The 23,287-nt window shown below is 36.7% G+C and overlaps 2 protein-coding genes across 2 annotated transcripts; both read left to right on the top strand.

The window, feature by feature from the left end:
- The first annotated feature begins 62 nt into the window (after nt 1-62).
- On the top strand, nt 63-9,009 carry LOC132555726 (voltage-dependent anion-selective channel protein 2-like). Its single transcript, XM_060220089.1, has 9 exons — nt 63-150; nt 910-980; nt 3,196-3,330; nt 3,678-3,798; nt 4,865-4,975; nt 5,293-5,409; nt 6,522-6,672; nt 7,862-7,919; nt 8,413-9,009. Exons 2-9 carry the CDS (start codon nt 917-919, stop codon nt 8,502-8,504), a joined length of 849 nt encoding a protein of 282 aa, XP_060076072.1. The 5' UTR covers nt 63-150; nt 910-916; the 3' UTR covers nt 8,505-9,009.
- A 3,143-nt stretch (nt 9,010-12,152) lies between these two features.
- Nucleotides 12,153-21,647, top strand: LOC132555755 (TNF receptor-associated factor 6-A-like). The gene is made up of 7 exons (XM_060220118.1): nt 12,153-12,176; nt 13,852-14,030; nt 15,309-15,381; nt 15,552-15,659; nt 16,133-16,288; nt 17,813-17,977; nt 21,363-21,647. The coding sequence occupies exons 1-7, from the start codon at nt 12,153-12,155 to the stop codon at nt 21,645-21,647; spliced, it is 990 nt and encodes a 329-aa protein (XP_060076101.1).
- The last annotated feature ends 1,640 nt before the right edge of the window (nt 21,648-23,287 follow it).

Here is a 23,287-nt window from a genome sequence, read left to right as displayed (position 1 = left end):
TTAACCTTCCAGTCAAATTATATTTATTTTATCAGATCATAATAATTAGTCCGTTGAAATTGTATGGAACCCCCTGAAACGGAAATGACGTATTGACCTTCAGCTTGCAGTCGCTCCGACATTTAGGCCTGCGAAATCTTCTAGCCAAAGGTGAGAATTTGTAAAGAACAATTGGTCTCTTTAGTAGTGGCAACCGTTGCTTTTTTAAGTCTGCGTTTGGTTTTTTGTTTTCACTTTCATTTATATGATCAAATGGTTATCGAAAACGTCAAGAACATCGCAAAATATGATTGAATGGTGCAAAATGTGAATGAGCAAAATGCGTGTGTGACTGCCGTCGTCTAGCACGTGTTGGTTGTTTAACATTTCTTTCATCAGACAGCATTCTTGGATTGATGTGCTGTGTTTTGATTAGAGAGGTAATCGGTCGCTGACATTTTGTGTGTGTTTGAGATCCGCGATTGTGAAATTGTCCGGTTTTACGTTTCTTTTGACTTTTGCCTCAGTCTCGGTGACCTTGACTGTGTACTAAAAGCTTGCAGGATTGTGCTTTCACTCCGGTTGCAACATTACTGTATTTTACAATTGGTATTGACAGTTCTTTATTGCTAACATACATTTGAAGAATGAAAATTTCTTAATTGGCAGTGAGCCCGACGGATTTACTTAATTTTACTGGCTACTGGTGGACACACCTTTTTTTATTTGTACTTCAACGGATTCGACATTCACTAGTGACAGAAAGTCATTTTTTATTTCAGCAAAGTGTTATTATTTTGATTTAGTGAAATGCCTTTTTTCATTAATTTTGATCACATTATTGTTGCAAAATACATGATTTCAACAACCTCTGTTTTTCAAAATTTAAAGAGAAAATAGGATCTTAATGTATTGCTTTTTTAATGACAGCTTAAAAATGGCACCACCATCCTACAGTGACCTTGGAAAAGCAGCAAGAGATCTTTCTGACAAAGGTTACAGTAAGTATGCAGAAATCTACATGTGACATAAATAAGACTTAAAAGCCAATTTCCTTGTCTATAATGCTCATTTTCTGGTAACATTTTTTGAAAAATAAACAGAAAACTACATTATAATTTTGTAGTCATTCAATTATTACAGCTGTGTATTTGAGCTGTTGGGCTGCATTTGGAGGGATAGTTACCATTTTGAGTAGAGCTGTTATCATGGGAGGAAAACTGCATCACAATATCATCTAATTTCCCTGATTTAATCGTGATATATCACAATATTTATCAAATAAGAGGTTAATGTTAATAATGTTCCAAGTTAGTTATTTCTATCAGCAAATAAATGAAAACTTACTACCAATTCTGTGTGTTATTTTAATTTGATTTGAAATTATATAAGTGACAGAAATGTTACTATTAATTACACAGTTCTCATGTACATTTAAACCAGTGTCACTCTCAATTTGAGTCTGTCATTTTCTTTGAATTTTCGGTAATTGCAAGTTTTTATTGAGAAAAATTCATTTTTCCACATCATTATCTGATAATGTTGCACATTTGTAAGTGTGTTTCCAGCAAAACTAAAAATCCTTTCGGATGGTACACTCGAAACACAAAGTTTGACCAAAGCATGATAGATTGGGGTACACAACAGCCCAGTGTGTCCACCATGTTCAAGTTTTTCTCTTATGTTTAACAAATAAGAAAATGCTGAGAAAGTTTCCCAAACTGTCGTCTTTCTTAGCCCATTTTTCACCAGGTTCTGAGCAACTGTTGTCAATTTGATTGACAGTGTAAATCAGCTATACGGAAGGCAATTATGGTAGTGTGGGTGTCTTCCAACTGTTGAATCAGCTGATTGATTACTCTTGCAATCGGGTTAGGTCTGGATCACCACTTTTCCAAAAATCACCAGTCACTGCATGATGGGGAGCACTCAATAATTTAAAAAGTAAACTTAATTTCATACCTCGGTAGTACGTATTGATCCATAAGATTTCCCCTGCTTTGAATCCAGCCCCTCAATAACAGATAATGGCTTGAGGCCACCAACAATGAAGTCCACAATCCTGTTTGTTATGGAAACAGCCCAGTTTCTTCCAATAGGAAAACAATTTCTTGTTTCCAGGACACTTGATAATGTTGGCTGAAACTTTACTCCAGATTTGTCACCAGTAGGATCTGGAACGGTATAGTGATATCAATTTAAATGTCCATTTAAATTTGTTGTATTACCACTGTATTTAATGACAGCTTCACAAACATGACATACAGCAGATTTTTTGTCCTTATATCCTCCATCAGCATTCTTTTCCAAACCGAAATACTTCCAAACATCGAAAGTATTTCTTGACCAGAAATTGAGTAAATCAGCGACAGCCTTCTCAGTCTGCATCTCTGATTAAAGTGAACTGTTACAATATAAATAGAAGTTAAACGAATTGATGCACCCTCAAAGACAAAAATGGAATGTTCCATTACCACAGAAGACTTAACAGATGTGTTAACAGATGTCAAAAAATGGAATAGTCTAATCTTATAGGGTGGAGCTATTTCATTCAGAGATACAGTGACACATGACATGTGCTGTGTTACATTGTTTCAAAAAGCTGACTGACTTCCTAACACCATGTTTACTGACTTTGAATGAAATGCTGTTGACGACAACTTTTTGTGCTTTATTTGTCTGGAAATCATGTATGTTTTCACCTGAAAATTAAACTGTTACTCTTACTTTTTGCCGATGGCAATATCACAGATCTTAAAATTTTCCACATTATCGGTGTCCTGCTTTTCTAATCACGATACATTGCGATGCAGATATATGATAACAGCTCTTATTAGGTCATGTTAAAAAGAAGTTGCAATTTCCATTTTTGTTGTAAATTTAAAACAAAATTGGTGTGTTTCTGTTTCACAATGACCTTGCATTTGAGTAACTAATCAGTAGTAGCTATCCCTCAAATGCTGTTCTTTTGGCCATTTGAGGGGTTATGCCCAGTCTATTTGACGTCAACTGTGAATTTCAAATAAGGCTGTAATGTAAGATAATGAAATTAACTACCTTTTAATACACAGTTGATATGATTTATTCAAAATCAAGGTATTTTGTATTATAGTTACTGGAAGTGTTATCAGTAGATGAACCATTTTGTATCTGTGCATTTTTTATTTTGTTTTTTTATACAATTGTATATATTCTGGTTATAATTTAATTCTTCAGATTTTGGACTGTATAAACTCGAATGCAAAACAAAATCAAGCAGCGGAGTTGAATTTACAACAAAAGGAAGCTCAAGTCATGATTCTGGAAAAGTCTCTGGAAGCTTAGAAACTAAATACAAACTTCCTGAACATGGTAAGTAAAGAGAGATTAATCAAACACATAATGCAGATAATATAGTGATTTTTTTTCAAGTACATTAGTTGTAATATATAGAGTTTATATATAAGATTGCTGACATGAAATGTTTAGTTTGTGTTAGGCTCTTGTATGTATGTCAATTTTATGTTAGATTTAAGTTGTACATTATTTTGTAACTGTTATTTTTCTTAATGATTTTTTTTCTGTAATGAAATATATTGGAAGGTAGTTGAAGCTCCAGATAAAAAAAATTTGGCAGGTATGAACATTAGGAAATTAAGATTTAATCACATTTCCTTAAAAGATACCACTGATAGCTTCATCTGTTTTTTTTCTTGTAGGATTGACATTTGTAGAAAAGTGGAATACTGACAACGTTCTTGCCACAGAGATTACCATTGAAGATCAGCTTTGCAAGGGTCTTAAAGTTGCTTTTGAATCTTCATTTGCTCCACAGACAGGGTAAGATACCTGGTTTTGCAAGCGGCCCTTTTTTTCATTTTTTTGGATGACATCCACATTACCTTATTAGACCATCTTATAAGCTCTCCCCTTAAAGAGACAGGCAGCTTATATTGTCACCAAGCACCAGCTCCAGCTTATGGTTTCTAAATAACAAGTTTTCGATACACAAAAGGCATAAAAAAATGCTTTACAAATGTACTAAGTACTGATATTTGGTTGGAGGTTGGATGGTATTATTGGGTGTTATCTATGGAGTCGGAATGAATATTTTTCAAAAGGAAGTTGGGGGGTTTTTTTTTTTGGTTTTTTTTTTTTTTTGCGATTTTTTGGGTTTGGGTTTCTTTTTAACCGCTTGGACTTCAAATTTTTATGTCATATCTAATGTTAAGTTTTTGGTGTAAGTGTTGAAATGCACCAGTAAAGTCCTTTGTAAATGTACTGGGAACTGATATCGGGTTTGATATATATATATTTTGAGAGAAAACCTGTTTTCTACTACATTTTGGACACCAACTTTTTGGTCAAGTCTCTTGTCAAGTTTTTTGGTGCCAGTATTGTTATTAACCTTTATAAGTGTGTTAGGGTAGTGATATTTGATTTGAGGGATGCTGTTGGGGTTAAATATTACTTTCTGGAGTGAAAATGAATGACTCTGTAGGTGAAACACATCACGAATGCTAGTTTGAGGTTTAGTGATAAACAATGTGAAATTAGCTTTCATACCATTGGTTTAACTCTTTTGCTTATCATGCTCTGAATGAAAACCCTTCAAAATTTACTTTGTTTATTATTTAATCATCTTGATGAGAATGTGCCAGTTTTCCAAGATTTCTGTTGCTGTTGGTAGATAAAGAGAAATGGAAAGTTGTGTCGCTGTTCTATTGATTTCCTCAATAGTTTATGGAGTGAAGAACCTGGACCTCCTCATTTCTTGTTGTTGATTGAAAGAAAGAAAAATGTTTACTTAGAGGAAGTGTTGCTTTCTGTGTAGTTAATAGTTGCATCATTTATGTGGTAGAGTTTTGAATTGAAGTATTTCTAGTTTGAAAACTTTTGATTTCAGTAAGAAGAATGGACAGATTAAGACTGCCTACAAGATGGATTACTTAAATGCAAGTTGTGATGTTGACTTCGACTTTGCGGGGCCAACTGTTCATGGTGCAGCAGTCCTCGGGTAAGCATGAAATAGATTGAATGAAAATGGCTGCCCCTTGTATTGATCATAGCAAGCTCCGTAATCCCTTCATCATGGTTCGGGATCGAAATGTAGCCTCGTCTGAAAGAGCAACTTTTAGAACAAGGGATAATATTGATAATGATATATATATTATTTGATGTAAGATATTTCTAATTATTTCATCATATCAAAGGCACATACTTTCAGTTCAGTTGAATTTTAGAGTACTTCATTTCTGTAAAATAGAAGTACTTATAGAAAATAATACTTAGTTTCTGATCATCACACTGATAATTTTTGTATCACTGCAACAGTTACAACAACTTCCTGGCTGGCTATCAAATGTCCTTTGATACTTCCAAGTCCAAGCTTTCCAAGAACAACTTCGCATTTGGCTATTCCTCTGATGACATGACTCTTCATTGCAATATGTAAGTACAAGGAGATATCTTTCAATTTTTATTTCTATTAAAACATATATTCAGTGTAGCAATTCTATCCCTTGTAGGTTTCTGACTCGACAAACTTAAGAAAAGTTATTTTCATTGGTTGTCTCATTTTCAACCAGTTGCTTTCAAACCTGGAAATTTTAATCATAATTGCACAAAATTGTGCTTTCTGACTGACATTTTGATTTTGATAACACTAAATGCTTATCATCATTAATTTTGATATTTATATTTATTATGATACAATAAGTGTCTCTCTTTGACCTAATATGGGTGTGTAACAGTAATGACAATATTTCCCTCGCTTTACAAATGGTGGCTGGTAGCCTGATATTGGAAAAAGGAGTGGTAATTGGTTCCAAAATCATGATCAATCATTGAGTTCTTTTAAAAAGATCAATTATAAATTAAGAAGGAATTATTTATTATTCATTTAAGGTAGTAAATAATATGATAACAAATAAGTCTCTAGATTCCATTTAATATATAATTTACTAAAGAAGTAAAGGATTTGTAGAGGTTTGCCAAAATAAATACTTGTGTCAAGTTTTATAAACCATAGTTGGAGGATACACAGTTGCTCTAGAGTTTCAGAATGATTCACCATTACTGGACGGCTTGTGTCATTGAAAAATATATTTAGATATCTCTCCCTCCACACGCTATGAAAGTCTTTCACTTTTTGACGTTTTAAGTGATTCACTAGTGATTTTTAGAACCCAGATCTAAAAGTCCTGGACTCGGGATTTTCCTGTGGGACTCATTTTCAGGACCAAATACATCTCTCAGTAATGGGACTATCCAAAATTTAAGGAAAGGGGTTAACCTACTCCATTTTAATCCAAAAATCTGTTTAGCCGGATTTCCATTATCCCCTAAATATTAGATGGAGAATAATGTTGGGATCACATGTGTAATGATTTGTATTTATGTGTTATTGAAAATAAACTCTGATTATTCGGTTTGAGAAAAGGTGATAGCTTCATTCAAATAAGGATGTAAGAATGAGAGTCCAATGATTACATACTGAACAGCTGAAGGAATAGGATGTTTATGAATTTTGTGAATGATTTACATACTTTTCTCTTTAATAGAAATGATGGTGCAGAATTTGGAGGTTCTGTATACAACAAAGTCAACGACAAGTTGCAAACTGGAGTGAATTTGTCTTGGTCCGCTGGAAATAGCTCAACACGGCTTGGTTTGGCAGCAAAATACACATTAGATAAGGATTCCTATCTTAACGTAAGGAGAAAAAGAAAAAGTGCATTACATTGAATGTATTATCACTATTGATGAAATCTTTATTTTAGCTTTCTTGTCAAAAGGAGAGAGAGAGCAGGTACTAGAGTACATTTTAGTACAGTTTTAGAAATTATCAGAAGTAAAGGTAGTTTGGTACTTAAGGTAAAAGTAGGAAGGGGCGTGTGCTTCATGATTTTAGCCTTAGCCTACCATGATGAAATGGTCTGTCCATGGGCAAGCAATTCTTGTTCTTGTTATTTCATGGAAAGAACTGAAGGGATCTTTTTCAAATTTTATATTGTGTTTCTTCTGGCAGCTTGTTGTGCCCTTTTGATTTTGGGGCTGATAAAAAAAAAGTGCTGACAAGGGGACATCTTAGATTTTGACATTTAAAGTTTGTAATTGCTATTTGGAAAAGAATGAATAGATCTTTCTCAAATTTCATATATGGATTCCTCTTGGTCCCTTAGCTGTGGCATTTTGATTTTGGATTTTGGTACTGATCAGAAAAACACTGACTTTCAGAATTAAGACAATGTAACATTGTTATTGCTATTGTTTGAGAAGTACTGGATGACTCCTAACTTTCATAGGTAGGTTCCTCTTGGTCCCTAATTGCGGCCTTTTGATTTGGGGACTGATCAGAAATCAATATGGCTTACAGCCATTTTTTAATTTGACACTTAAAATTTGTTATCATTATTTCTTGGAAAGTAATGGACAGATTTTTCATTCAAATTTCATGTGTGTAGTTTTCCCATAGTGCCTAGTTGTGTTGTTATTGGGACAGATTTTCTACACAAATTTCATGTGTGCAGGTTTACCATGGTGTCTAGCTGTGTTGTTATTGGGACTGATCAGAAAAAACATAATGACATTGTCATCATGGATAACTATGAAAGTTTGCTATTGCTGTTGGAAATACAGTATAGACCTTTTCTGAAATATTGTGTGTAGGTTTCCTTCTGTGAAAAAATTGAGGAGGGAGGGGAGTCCCACTTTGAAAGAACAAAATAAAAGATCAGACAATGGTGGGCAAGAAGATCTGTCTGGATCTCTTTTTGATAAATCACGACATGTCAAGTCATCTCAAATTCAGATTATTCATGGATAGTTTTAAGTGTGGTTTACAAAGATTTCCATGTTTAATTAATGATCAATTTTATCCCAAAGTATTTTTCTTTTTTAGATGAAAGTAAATAATGCTTTCCAAATCGGAATGGGCTACACCCAGAACATCAGGGATGGTAAGTGTTTTAATTCTGGATTGGTATGTAGACAAAATGACCATGACAAATGATTTAATGCTCAAGTCTTTAGATAACATATTTTACACTTGTTTGGAGATCTGACTCAACAGGTAAAGATTACCTCATGCAATAATGCTGTAAATATTTCCTTTAAAGATGCTACTAACCATTATAGCCAAAGCTGTTTTTTACCAATATTAATCTGAGACATAGTGAGGGCAATCTTTTCTGACATAGATGAGGTTGATTGGATCTCTGTGGACAGTTGCAAAGGACCCAAAAAGTGTAAATTGGCAAACTACTACTTCAAAATTGTGTTAAATGTTGGAGTGGGTTTCAACAAAATTTTGTCCAAGATCTTGCTAGAGGAAACCAATACTTTCTTTAGATAATGAGGTTGGTTCGAGTCCAAGTTAAAGTGATTAGTATTGGGGAAGTAAATTGCGTGAAACGAGGTCAGTTGATCATGATATTTTATTTCTAATTTCAGGTGTAAAACTGAACCTTTCTTCTTTGGTGGAGGGAAAGAACTTCAACCAAGGTGGTCATAAGGTTGGAATGGGTCTTGAATTTGATGTCTAAATGTACCAAGTGGTTAGTGATATATAAAATACCTGTGGATGCAAAGCAGTTCATTCATCATCAGTGTTTAACCAGGTGAGGAGACACGTGTATTTATGGCGCATTTTGCTGGACTGGGGAACACCCCAGTCTTCACCTCATCTTTAGTATTCCCAGTGTTGACACTGCCAACAGCACAAGCATGGCAGAGTTTGGTGCATGCAGAGACTGAAGACAGTTTGGAAATTCACGTGTTACCTATGAATTGATTGTGGATTTTATAATAAAAACTGACCAATCAGATTTTGATTTGAACTTAGATTTATTTGTTTGCCGTTTCCATTAGGCTACATTTGTTGAATAGCAAACAAGCTGTTTTCCCAAGGTCTACCAATCAAGTATCCTTCATTCGACATAACGCAGGTCAGATGTGTCAGAGAATTTGTCCCTGAGAGCTTGTCAAAACATTCAGTGCTGGTAAATTAATGTACAAATGTGTATCTTAATTAAAGGATTATGTAATGTGCTACAGAGTTTGTGTTTTATTTGGGATGCAAGTTTTATGCAAAAAGTTTATTGTCAAAAATTTAAATCCGCTTCAAGAGAATAACAGACAATTTGAAAATGTTTGAAACCCAGAGAGATTGCTTAAATAAAACTTTGATGAATTGAACAGCATTGAAGAAAGTGTTTCATATCCTTGCATCTTTGAAGTAGGACAAGATCATTCATGTTAACGGTTCCCTATCAGAGCAGACTATTGACGGGACAGTGTTGTGACCATAATCCCTGGATATTCGGTAAATGTAAAGGGAATTTTGACTGTTAAACCCTACCAGTCTGGAACCAAAGGGTACATGATGGAATGAAGGCCTAGGAAATCTGTTCAAAAAGAATTTTGAAAAATACCAACATATCAATATACTCATCATCTAAACTCAAAATCAACAAAACAGATTTACACGGAGAGTCCTGAAAAAGGTACAATGAGAAGGTGATGTCTTAGTCAATCCAAATAGGTAATGTCACATTCTCAAATGAGAACGAGGTATACAACAGCTGAACCGACCGGCAAACTGACGATCGTGAACACGTTCAGCTTTATATCGCACAAAGAAAATTTTTCTCAATGAGACAATATCGATCGTAAAATTTTCTGATAATTTTTATCAACCTGCATCGTTTGAAAACTTGTGTTACGAGTTTGTCAGTTGACGACATCTTGCACGAAAATCGTGATAATGGAAAAACAGGTCCTTGGATATCGAATCAGCTGCGACATGTAAACACCATAGGTTGGGAATGCTGGGAAGTTGTTATCCAGAAGTGGACAATTCACAATCAAGGAAATTGAAATCATCACGCATATCATATAGCTCGGTGGAAAGCTGTCCATGTTGGTTTCGTTGTAGGAAAAATTCGAGATAAGCGGCAGATGTTGAATACTTACAAAAAAGTCGCTGTCACAACAAAAATTGTTAACAAGTTGAAGGAAGCATAATATAATTGTATGCATATTTACACGCGATTTTACCGATGTATTCGGCAGCAATTTCTAGGGGTTTGTACAGCATAATTATACATTCTAGGTAAGCTGGGTTTCTTTCTTCCCCGGTACCAGAGTTACAATTTGAAAGTTTACCTCAAGGGAGGTAACTCCCAGATACCATTTAGAAGCGTCTTTTCTCGTGTGAGTAGAAAGTTATATTCAAAGGAGCATAACTGCATGTGTTGCTGAGCATATCACATAGCTGTCCAGGTACTCTCTCGTAAAGGTCTTCAAAATACACAATGTGCATCGTGGAAGAAGCCTTATAGCCCATGCCAGTGTTCAGATGATGGTGACTGTTACGGCGTCTGGAATGTAGACTATTGAATGTATCCCCACGTGATAAATGTAGGGAATGGGATGTTCCCGAATGTAAACTAGCGCTTCATTCCTTGGGAATTTTGATCAAATTGCACACACTTGTCAAAAGGAGCATAATATCTAAATCAAGTTTGAGTTTCAAGGTTTTATGGTCAAGGTCACTATTCTTTTCTTAAATCCTTGTCAGGGCCCTAGTAGCCTTCGTTTTTTAGGCAGCCTTCGTCAGAAAGACTGTTCAAATCGTCCGTAGTTCGGTGTTCATCCATATGTCATTGATCAATCATCTACAGATTATTCCCCAGAAGTGCTGGATATGTCATCAACCATTTATCGCTAATTCTCCAGAAGTGCATGGATACATCATCAACCATTTGTCGCTAATTCTCCAGAAGTACTGGATATGTCATCAACCATTTGTCGCTAATTCTCCAGAAGTGCATGGATACATCATCAACCATTTATCGCTAATTCTCCAGAAGTACTGGATATGTCATCAACCATTTATCGCTAATTCTCCAGAAGTGCTAGATATGTCATCAACCATTTATCGCTAATTCTCCAGAAGTGCTAGATATGTCATCAACCATTTGTCGCTAATTCTCCAGAAGTGCATGGATACATCATCAACCATTTATCGCTAATTCTCCAGAAGTACTGGATATGTCATCAACCATTTATCGCTAATTCTCCAGAAGTGCTGGATATCATTTTCAATTTACATATGGATATTGCCCTTGGTCACTATTTGTTCCCTTTTGTTTTTGGGACTGATCAGAAAAACAAAATGGGTAATAGTTTATCAGAAATACTGACACAGATTTCTCACATTTGGATTAATCAGGGTAATATTGATGTAACAACTGACCTGTGTGTAATTAAAGTCGAGAATTGTATTCACAAAGTTACGTATAGCATATCACTGTTTAGCCGTGGAGACAGATATAGAAACACTGAAAGCTCTCACAGATGGTATATCTATTGTACAATGAATTCTAGTGGAGACTGGAAGATATAGAAACACTGAAAGCTCTCGGAGATTGTGTATCTATTGTACAATGAATTCTAGTGGAGACTGGAAGATATAGAAACACTGAAAGCTCTCGGAGATTGTGTATCTATTGTACAATGAATTCTAGTGGAGACTGGAAGATATAGAAACACTGAAAGCTCTCGGAGATTGTGTATCTATTGTACAATGAATTCTAGTGGAGACTGGAAGATATAGAAACACTGAAAGCTCTCGGAGATTGTGTATCTATTGTACAATGAGTTCTCCAGAAGATGTCATTTCTTACTTATATGTCAATATACCAAACCTTATACCTTATACCAAACTATAAGTAGATATATCAAAATGTATCACTGACAGTTTGTTTTTGAGCTAACTCAATTAATTAGTTTTTAAAATTTTCAAAAGTAAGAAGTAATTTGTGTAAATTTAAAATAAGACGAAATAATGTATATTTTTTATAAACTTTATCATGTGTACTTAATACAGATCCCAGCACTGTATGTCATGGCTCTACTTGTTAAAGAGCTGAAAAGTTCAGAGCTGAATGAAGAACCTAAATTTTTGTTTATGAAAACCAATCTGTATAATTAGTCACACATGGCGTCAGATAAACATGCTCACTACTCCAGTAACAAGTGTCGGAACGCTTTGTAGTGGCGCTGCTCACCTGTCAAGCCGACACGCGTGATCGCGGCACGTGAGCACATTCCGAGTAGTTTTCAGAACTCTGCAGTAATTTCAGTCACCATATAGGAGCACAGAACCCTTTCAGTTAGGGTCAGACGGAATGGAGGCCTCAGTTAGTGATCAGGTACGTACATGTATTGTTGTTATTTCAGAAACGGATCCGAAATATGGATATCGCAGACATACACCACAATCATAGTGAAACGATTACATTACATCAGAAGATAAATGGTCAACTTTTACAAGGTATTATTCCATCTATCATGTATAGATATGGCAGTTGCATGAAAGTGGTTCCCCTGTCTGCGAAATATAATGCATTTTTAGTTTTCACATGTTATATCTAACTGTATTTTTATAATTATGATATTGGCATGATAGATCAACTGGTCATAAAGTTAAACGGTATCAGAAGATAAATATAGGCCGTGCCTGTTATTAATCCAATTGCATATATTTATACAATGGAATTGTTAAAGTTAATTACATAAGATACTGTATATTGTTTCTTTAATGTTTAATATTATATATAGTCACTGTCTACCTGTACGATGTACTAATGAGATCTCGAGAGAAGATCCGAGGTACGTGATTCGATTCCCATTCGGTAAAATTTATTACCAAAGTTCCATCTCTGATAAATACCATCCCAGTCTAGATCCGAAGTACAACTAATTATAAATACGGATCCCGTCTATAATCGGACAAAAGTCCCACCACAGATAAATACAGATCCCTTATCTAGTCGGACAAAAGTGCCACCAAACGTCCCACCACAGATAAATACATCCCGATCCAAAAGTCCCACCACAGTCGGACAAAGTCCCACCACAGATAAATACAGATCTCATCAGTCGGACAAAAGTCCCACCACAGATAAATACAGATCCCGTCTACAGTCGGACAAAGTCCCACCACAGATAAATACGTCGGAACGTCCCACCACAGATAAATACGGATCCCGTATCTAGTCGGACAAAAGTCCCACCACAGATAAATACGGATCCTGTCTACAGTCGGACAAAAGTCCCACCACAGATAAATACAGATCCCGTCTACAGTCGGACAAAGTCCCACCACAGATATATACGGATCCTGTCTACAATCGGACAAAAGTCCCACCACAGATAAATACGGATCCTGTCTACAGTCGGACAAACGTCCCACCACAGATAGATACGGATCCCGTCTACAGTCGGACAAAGTCCCACCACAGATAAATACAGATCTCATCAGTCGGACAAAAGTCCCACCACAGATAAATACAGATCTCATCAGTCGGACAAAAGTCCCACCACAGATAAATACAGATCCCGTCTCTAGTCGGACAAAAGTCCCACCACAGAAAAATACGGATCCTGTCTACAGTCGGACAAAAGTCCCACCACAGATAAATACAGATCTCATCAGTCGGACAAAAGTCCCACCACAGATAAATACGGATCCTGTCTAGAGTCAGACAAAGTCCCACCACAGATCTCATCAACACACACACAACACACACACACACACACACACACACACAGGACAAAAGTCCCACCATAGATAAATACAGATCCCGTCTACAGTCGGACAAAGTCCCACCACAGATAAATACAGATCTCATCAGTCGGACAAAAGTCCCACCACAGATAAATACGGATCCTGTCTACAGTCGGAGAGAAGTCCGACCACAGATAAATTCCTATCCCGTCTGTGGTCGATGTACTCGGGTCATTAATATAGAAGTATGATCATTCTCAAAATTCTTATTTATCATTTTCCTTAGTTAACAACTTTGCAAATGTCTTCCTCTTCAGCAGCTTTCTCCGTCCATAAACTTATCAACAGAAACACTACCAGAGCCGCTGTTTGACCTCGACCTTGACCGGAAGTACATGTGTCCAGTTTGTTTAAGTGTTCTGAAGGAGCCAATGCAGACGTCTTGTGGACACCGATTCTGTAAAGCGTGTATCAGGGGAACATTCGATCTACCGACGTGAGTTGTCTTGTATGGATATATTAAGATTTTAAATACGATCAGTATTTTGTGTACACTTTAATAGAATGTTTCCCGCAAAATTTTATAAACATGCAAATTTCAGCGAAGATATACAACGTGCTCAAGCCTTTCAAACGATAACGATATATTCATAAGTTGTACACAAATTGTTTGCAACATGTCATGGCAAAATGGATACAATCACATGCTGATACGCTCTTTTTGAAGATTACAAAGGAGCAACAAGTCATTACAACATACCATTATGCGACCTCGAGATTTGTTTGATGTGCATCAAAGAATCAAACTAGTCTTTTTGTCTTGTCCACAAGGTGTCACACACGGAACCCTTCAATGTGACCATGACGTGTTCCAGGGGTGCAGAGACTGAACACGTTTTCCTAACCAAACAAAAGGCCGTGGTGTACAGATATTGATATATCATTACGTATTTGATTCGACTCTCCGCTGTTTAGAACATTGTCTTGTATATATATATACTAGATAAATGTAAAAATATGTGAAATTGTAAAATTACTTATTTAGGAGACATATACCTCATATAGAGATAGCTTGCCCTGGTAGTGTCTCTCCAGGCCTGTTTACATCACTTTGATTCCCCCCTTGCTTAACGACATCAGGTGACGACCTAGTCATTGGTAGAAATGAAAGGATAGCAATGCCTTATGATGAAGTTATACCGATTGTGGTAAAGACGAGGGATGGGATATCTTGTGATTAAGTTACACCGATACAGTCCGTGGTAAAGACGAGGGATGGGATATCTTGTGATTAAGTTTAAGTTACACCGATACAGTCCGTGGTAAAGACGAGGGATGGGGTATCTTGTGATTAAGTTACACCGATACAGTCCGTGATAAAGACGAGGGATGGGATATCTTGTGATTAAGTTACACCGATACAGTCCGGATGGGATATCTTGTGATTAAGTTACACCGATACAGTCCGTGGTAAAGACGAGGGATGGGGTATATTGTGATAAAGTTACATCGATCTGCATCACGTTACTAATAACTTGATTTCCTCGGTTGTTTACACATTGCTATGTACTTTAGTTGTGGATTTTGAACCTAAATGAAAATATACAAAGAAATGAGGCCGCTATTCTGTGACCATTGTTCAATAGTTGTCACATAAAGCGTTATTGATTGGAATCTCATGTGGATCTGGTGATTCTGTTTGTCTATCTGTCTGTCTCTGTCTGTCTATCTGTTTGTCTATCTGTCTGTCTATCTGTCTGTCTATCTATTTCAGAGTCCGAAACAACATCCGGGTACCGTTTTCGAAGTGTCCTGTAGACAACACATACTTCCACATCGAGAGAGAGGTAAAGATAATACAAGAGTTATCTTTCTTGTCACAGCGCTGAGCGTTTTCACTTTGTGTTATTTTCGTGGTCATGTCGTAGCTTCATAACCATACTGGTTACAACAAAATAAAATCCCCTGTCATTGGAAGCTGACTTAAGTAAAACATTAATACTATGTATTATTTCAGCTGTTTTCTGATAACGCCATGAAGCGGGAAGTCCTATCATTAAACGTACGATGTCCTAATATCCAAAACGAATGTGACTGGAACGGGGAACTGAGGAACTACAGTGAGGTGAGTTTTATCCAGTAAATGGGTGTCACCCATACAACCACGCTTTGACCTTTAACACCTTAACGACACTAAATGGATTCCAAGTTGATCAAGTGGTAATGTGTATAATACATAATACTAAATGGTTGTCCAGTATAGACTGCACTATCTATGAAATGAGTCTTACAGTGAAATATAGACAATAGTTTTTACAACGAAATATGAAAACATGCAAAAAAGGTTGTTTCAGAAGATTTGATATTAAAAAGTTTGCACTGAGATGTATTTTCAGGAGTCAATAGGTTCAGGTGTGTCAATAGTTTGAGGTGTATCATTAGTTTCAACACGTGTCAATAGTTTCAGGTGTGTCATTAGTTTAAACATGTGTCGATAGTTTACAATGAGATGTTGTCTCAATAATTATAGCGGAACATTAACGCATCCTTTCTGTTCGTTCAATCCTTTTAAGTGAATTTAAAAACCGATCATTTCAGCATGAGGAGCAGTGTATGTATAAAGTGGTAGAATGTGGGAACGGATGCGGGGTCCGAGTGATCCGCCGGGACATGCCTAGTCACCTGGAAGAGTGCTCCCTGAGGATCGTTTTCTGTCCTCACTGTCAGAAACAGATGACCTACAATATAATGTCGGTAAGTCTAGATAAACGAGGACTGTTATAACCTCTAACACCACTATACATACACCGTTACTGTTTAGTTATATACTTCTATGTATCAATACTGACATTTTTTTACACTTTTATCTAAAATTTGTTCATTTATATTCAGGTGTACCCTTTTCACATACATTGAACCTGTATAGGAACACCATACATTAAACCTGTATAGGAACACCATACATTAAACCTGTATAGGAACACCATACATTGAACCTGTGTAGGAACACCATACATTGAACCTGTATAGGAACACCATACATTGATCTCGTATAGGAACATCATACATTAAACCTGTATAGGAACACCATACATTGAACCTGTATTATACATTAAACCTGTATAGGAACACCATACATTAAACCTGTATAGGAACACTATACATTGTACCTGTATAGGAACACCATACATTGAACCTGTATAGGAACACCATACATTGAACCTGTATAGGAACACCATACATTAAACCTGTATAGGAACACTATACATTGTACCTGTATAGGAACACCATACATTAAACCTGTATAGGAACACTATACATTGTACCTGTATAGGAACACCATACATTGAACCTGTGTAGGAACACCATACATTGAACCTGTTTAGGAACACCATACATTGATCTCGTATAGGAACATCATACATTAAACCTGTATAGGAACACCATACATTGAACCTGTATAGGAACACCATACATTAAACCTGTATAGGAACACCATACATTAAACCTGTATAGGAACACTATACATTGTACCTGTATAGGAACACCATACATTAAACCTGTATAGGAACACTATACATTGTACCTGTATAGGAACACCATACATTGAACCTGTATAGGAACACCATACATTAAACCTGTATAGGAACACCATACATTGTACCTGTATAGGAACACCATACATTAAACCTGTATAGGAACACTATACATTGTACCTGTATAGGAACACCATACATTGAACCTGTATAGGAACACCATACATTGAACCTGTACAGGAACACCATACATTAAACCTGTATAGGAACACCATACATTGAACCTGTACAGAAACACCATACATTAAACCTGTATAGGAACACCATACATTAAACCTGTATAGGAACACCATTCATTAAACCTGTATAGGAACACCTTACATTAAACCTGTATAGGAACACCGTACATTAAACCTGTATAGGAACACCATACATTAAACCTGTGTAGGAACACCGTACATTGAACCTGTATAGGAACACCATACATTGAACTCGTTTTGGAACACCGTACATGCACATTATCAGAATTCATTCTTTCATTAAAGATGTCTCTTCATTATGCTTTAGTGGATGCAAAATCGTTTAAAATCCAAGACAATCTGTCCCCGCTCACTTAACCAATATGGTCATGTTAACCTTGTGCAATAACCAACTCCCAGTTCAGGATTAAGACATATTTTATCATAGCTTAATATCCTGCTTATGTTGGAACTGTTCAACTGATGTTTTTCTGTTACTATAGAAACATGAGGTTCTGGTATGTCAGAACTTCCCAGTTCAGTGCTTACAGTGTGGTCAAGTCGGCATCAAACGCAAGGACATCAGTAATCACATGGATAAGGAGACCGGGGACTGTCCCATTACCATCATCGATTGTCCTTTCCAAGTGTATGGCTGTCAGGTTACAGTAAGTCGCCAGGACTACCTTTTGATAAATGTATCCCTTAATTAAAGTATGCTATATCATAAAGTATAGGTAGTTTAATCCTTCTGTAAATACCATTTAGAATGGTCGAACCTGTTGTTTTAATATTCAGTGCAATAGGTAGCTACACCTGAAGGATGTCAGGTAGCTACACCTGTAGGATGTCAGGTAGTTACGCCTGTAGGATGTCAGGTAGCTACGCCTGTAGGATGTCAGGTAGCTACGCCTGTAGGATGTCAGGTAGCTACACCTGTAGGATGGGTGTGTTCCCTTTACGCCAACTTTCTTAAAAACACATACGGCAGTTGTTGTTTTTACCTTTTAAGTCAACAAAATTGGGGTACCTCATGGGGGCTCTGGGGAACAGCTACTGTGAAGTAGTTACCTGTGACTTGATAATATTTAGCCATAAATGGGGATATTTTCAGATTTTGAATTGAGAATTAAATTGAAATGTTAGGAAAAGAGATGTTTTTGAATGCTATATTATTTAAATTTAAGGAGAAAAAAAAATTATTTGAAATTTATATTGTTCAATAAAAACAAAGAATTATTTGAAAATTATATTATTTAACAATAGAAAAAAACCATTATTACTTATCACACTGAACACTCCAAGCCAACTGCACTCTGTATAAATACAGCGACTGCATCATACTTTATATTCATACTTTGACACCATTTATTGTTATATTTAGTTGTTTTAACTACTGTAGCACAGAATATAACTGATGATGAGAAGTCCAAGCTGTTAACCTGAATACTTATCACACTGAACACTCCAAGCCAACTGCACTCTGTATAAATACAGCGACTGCATCATACATTCATAGTGAAACACTCATATCAAGTAACATGGCAAACGCACAGCTGAATTTGAAGTTCGTAATTAACAAGAAAGGGGGCCAGAATTTAGCCTATAATGGTTTCATCTACAGAATCATACGCAGAAATGGTGAAAAATCTTGTCGAGGATCCCTCTCTGCCCTTAACAACATACCAGTTGCTTTTGGAAGACAGGAACACAACCATCCAGCAGATCATGCAGAAGTTGTAGCACAGCAGATCAGAAACAGCATCACCAGGAGATGTCTTGAAGAAGTCAGACCCATACCAGCAATATACGAAGAAGAACTCCGCAAGCTCCGAGATGAAGAATGGGATGAAGACTGCAAAGCGGTGGTACAGCGACTGCCTACCTTCAATACAGCCAAGTCGTCACTCTACAGAGCCCGCCGAAAGGAAACCCCAGCGCTACCAAAGACTCTTTCTGACATCAGACTGGAAGGGAAGAGGACAGAAACATCAACCGGAGACAGATTTCTTCTTTTTGACGACGGAGACCAGCAGAACCGAATTATAGCCTTCGCCAGTACGGAGAACCTACGATATCTCTCAACTGCCGACACATTCTACTGTGATGGAACATTTTACACGTGCCCGAGCTTGTTTCATCAGATCTACAGCATCCATGTGGTTATTGATGGAAGGATGACGCCAGTCGTATTTGCGCTACTACCAGGAAAGAGTCAAAGAATCTACACTCGACTGTTTACCCTACTCAAGGAACACATAGCTCAACTGTACCTGCCTTTCGCCCCAACCCATGCATTCGCCGACTTTGAAGTAGCAGTACACAACGCCATTCGCCAGACATTCCCAGGAATCACCATGAAAGGCTGTATTTTCCATTTCACCCAGAGTGTATGGAAAAAAGCACAGACAACTGGACTGCAAACTCTATACCGGGACAACGAAGATGTTAGGACCCTTATCCGCCGTGCAGCTGTTCTACCACTGGTACCCATGGACTGCATAGAAGACGTATGGTTACAGACACTAGAAGATCTAGAAGACGCTGAAGTACCACAGAACACAACGCCTTTCACAGACTATGTTACAGAGCAGTGGGTGGAAGGAGACAGACCGTTGTGGAATCACTTCCAAACAGATGGACCACGAACAACAAACAACCTAGAAGCCTGGCACGGGAAACTAAAGAAGAAGGTGAAACACGCTCATCCGACTATATTTGCCATCATACAGACATTCAAGGAAATAGACAATGCCGACGTCATCAACAGAATGCAGAGAGAAGCTGGAGGAACCACCCGACCGCGTGCGAAGAAGTACTGCAACATTGACCCCCGCCTTACAACACTCAAAGAAAGATACAGAAACGGAACCATTGACCTGATGACCTACGCTGATTCAGCATCACAGCTACTTCATTTTGGATAAATAGACTCTGTGCTTTATGTGAATATTAATTAGTGCTACATACGTGTTTATGAACATTCTAATAATTAGTGCTGTTAGGTATTTACTTTATGAAAATAGTGCTTTTATATCAAATATTGAAAATTGAAAATCAAATTTAGTTTAGTATGTATATATTGAATTTAGTGCTACATTATAAAACTAAAAATAAAAAAGTGATTTCTGTGCTTAATTTAATGATGATATGCTTATTAATGTTTATTAATTGTAATCTTCATATGGTCTATCATTAATGTCATATTAATAAAATAAATAAAATGTGTTAAGTTTATATTATGTCTGAATTTCTTATTACTTACCTTAAAAACTGTTACCAGTATTTATCAGATATATTTACCTGAGTTTACCTGTATACCACCCCAAGTACCCCTTCTTGGGGCCCCTCAATTATCTTGAACAATTGAAAAATAATCCCTTTGATGTTCTGCAGAGTTGGCGTAAAGGGAAACAGCCGTAGGATGTCAGGTAGCTACACCTGTAGGATGTCAGGTAGCTACACTTGTAGGATGTTAGGTAGTTACACCTGTAGGATGTCCGGTAGCTACACTTGTAGGATGTTAGGTAGTTACACCTGTAGTATGTCGGGTAGCTACACCTGTAAGATGTCAGGTAGCTACACCTGTAGGATGTCAGGTAGCTACGCCTGTAGGATGTTAGGTAGCTACACCTGTAAGATGTTAGGTAGTTACACCTGTAGGATGTCAGGTAGCAACGCCTGCAGGATGTTAGGTAGCTACCCCTGTAGAATGTCAGGTAGCTACACCTGTAGGATGTCAGGTAGCTACACCTGTAGGATGTTAGGTAGCTACACCTGTAAGATGTCAGGTAGCTACACCTGTAGGATGTCAGGTAGCTACACCTGTAGGATGTTAGGTAGCTACACCTGTAGGATGTCAGGTAGATACACCTGTAGGATGTTAGGTAGCTACACCTGTAGTATGTTAGGTGTTAGGTGGGTTACAATTTTATCTATCTTATATTGCTAAAAACATACAATACTATAAAAAGCAGCGTTCTTAAGTAAAAATAATTCAAAACAGACTTTTAAGTATTAATTAAAGCAAATAGGACTCCATTTTCTTTGCAGACAACGAGGCTGTGCATGGCGTCCCATCTTCAAGACAGCTGTCACAGCCATCTGTCTCAAGTGATAGCCCATGTTCAACAACAAGATCGACATATCACCGAACTTGTGGATGAGGTCACAAAGATCCGCAAGATTCTAATGCAGCGAAGTGAGCAACAATCGGTCAACCATACAAACGGAACAGCTGATGACACGAACTCTGTCAACCATACAAACGGAACAGCCGATGACACTAACTCTGTCAACCATACAAACGGAACAGCTGATGACACTAATTCTAGGTAGTTCGTCGACAGTCGAGATTTGTGTCCGAAACCTGATAATGTCAATAGCGTCAAACTGTCAATAGCATCAGACTGTCAACAGCGTCCGATTGTTATAACTGTGGAACTTAATATTCAACATCAAGCTTCCAAGAGCGTCAGATTATAGATAAAACGGCCAGTTTTCAAAGGCGTCAGATTATAGATATAACGTCAAGCTTTCAATGGCATCAGATTAAAGATATAACGTCAAGCTTTCAAGGGTGTCATTATATATATAACGTCATTTCCATTATATATATAACGTCAAGCTTTCCAGGGAGTCAGATTATATATATAACGTCAAGCTTTCAAGGGTGTCAGATTATATATATAACGTCAAGCTTTCAAGGGTGTCAGATTATATATATAACGTCAAGCTTTCAAGGGTGTCAGATTATATATATAAAACGTCAAGCTTTCAAGGGTGTCGGATTATATATATAACGTCAAGCTTTCAAGGGTGTCAGATTATATATATAAAACGTCAAGCTTTCCAAGGTGTCAGATTATATATATAACGTCAAGCTTTCAAAGGTGTCAGATTATAGATATAACGTCAAGCTTTCCAGGGAGTCAGATTATATATATAACGTCAAGCTTTCCAAGGTGTCAGATTATAGATATAACATCAAGCTTTCAAAGGTGTCAGATTATATATATAACGTCAAGCTTTCAAGGGTGTCAGATTATATATAACGTCAAGCTTTCCAGGGTGTCAGATTATATATATAACATCAAGCTTTCAAAGGTGTCAGATTATATATATAACGTCAAGCTTTCAAGGGTGTCAGATTATATATATAACATCAAGCTTTCCAAGGTGTCAGATTATATATATAACGTCAAGCTTTCGGACTATACATACATGTGTGTCAGACAGCTAATAGCTTCAGGTTGTCAACTTTTCCAGCCAAAATACTTTAAAAGCTTATCAACGCTGATGATACCGTTGTTTATTACATTTTAGACCAAAACTACCAGTTACCTAAGATGTCATTACCGACAAGACTGTGAATAACAGACGGTGAATATCTTCAGAGTTTGAGAGTGTTTTATTTCTTACATTTATGTAAATAGTAAAACGTTAAGAACCCTTTTCAGATTGTCAGAACGTTTATCACTATCAAATTGTGCCAGAATTCCAATAACATTAAACCGTGTCGGCAATATCAGATTGTTGATGGAGGGGGAAGGAATATTTCATCTTATCTGGGTATGATTAATCTTAACACAAACACCAAAAATAGACATGGAAATTTATGTAAAACTCGTACGAGAGATTAGGGTTTTTTTGGTTTATCATCTGAAGTAAAGTGTTTTCAATGACACAACATATTCCCAAGTAGTCAGACACTTTAATTTGGCTTCTAAGCATTGTTTTAATGTTTACTCGAGATGTCGTTCCCAACATATAGATAGGGACCGCAATCCATTCTCTGGGCTATTGGCGACCTGTTTTTTCGGACTATGAACATGATTTATCTTACATTCCAAATCACCAGGTTATTTTTTTTATGCAATTATAGAGATAAATATTTATACAAAGGCATGGTTTGAAATACTGATTGTGTTTGTGTTTGGTCGTCCGTGGCTTTATTGTGAAATATATTTTAATATAAA

The sequence above is a fragment of the Ylistrum balloti genome, unplaced genomic scaffold (assembly GCF_031769215.1).
Source record: "Ylistrum balloti isolate Yb309-2 unplaced genomic scaffold, AGI_CSIRO_Ybal_v1 Utg370512, whole genome shotgun sequence".
Lineage (NCBI taxonomy): Eukaryota > Metazoa > Mollusca > Bivalvia > Pectinida > Pectinidae > Ylistrum > Ylistrum balloti.
The sequence above is the reverse complement of the archived record's forward strand: the minus strand, read 5'-3'. Positions and strand labels throughout refer to the sequence as shown.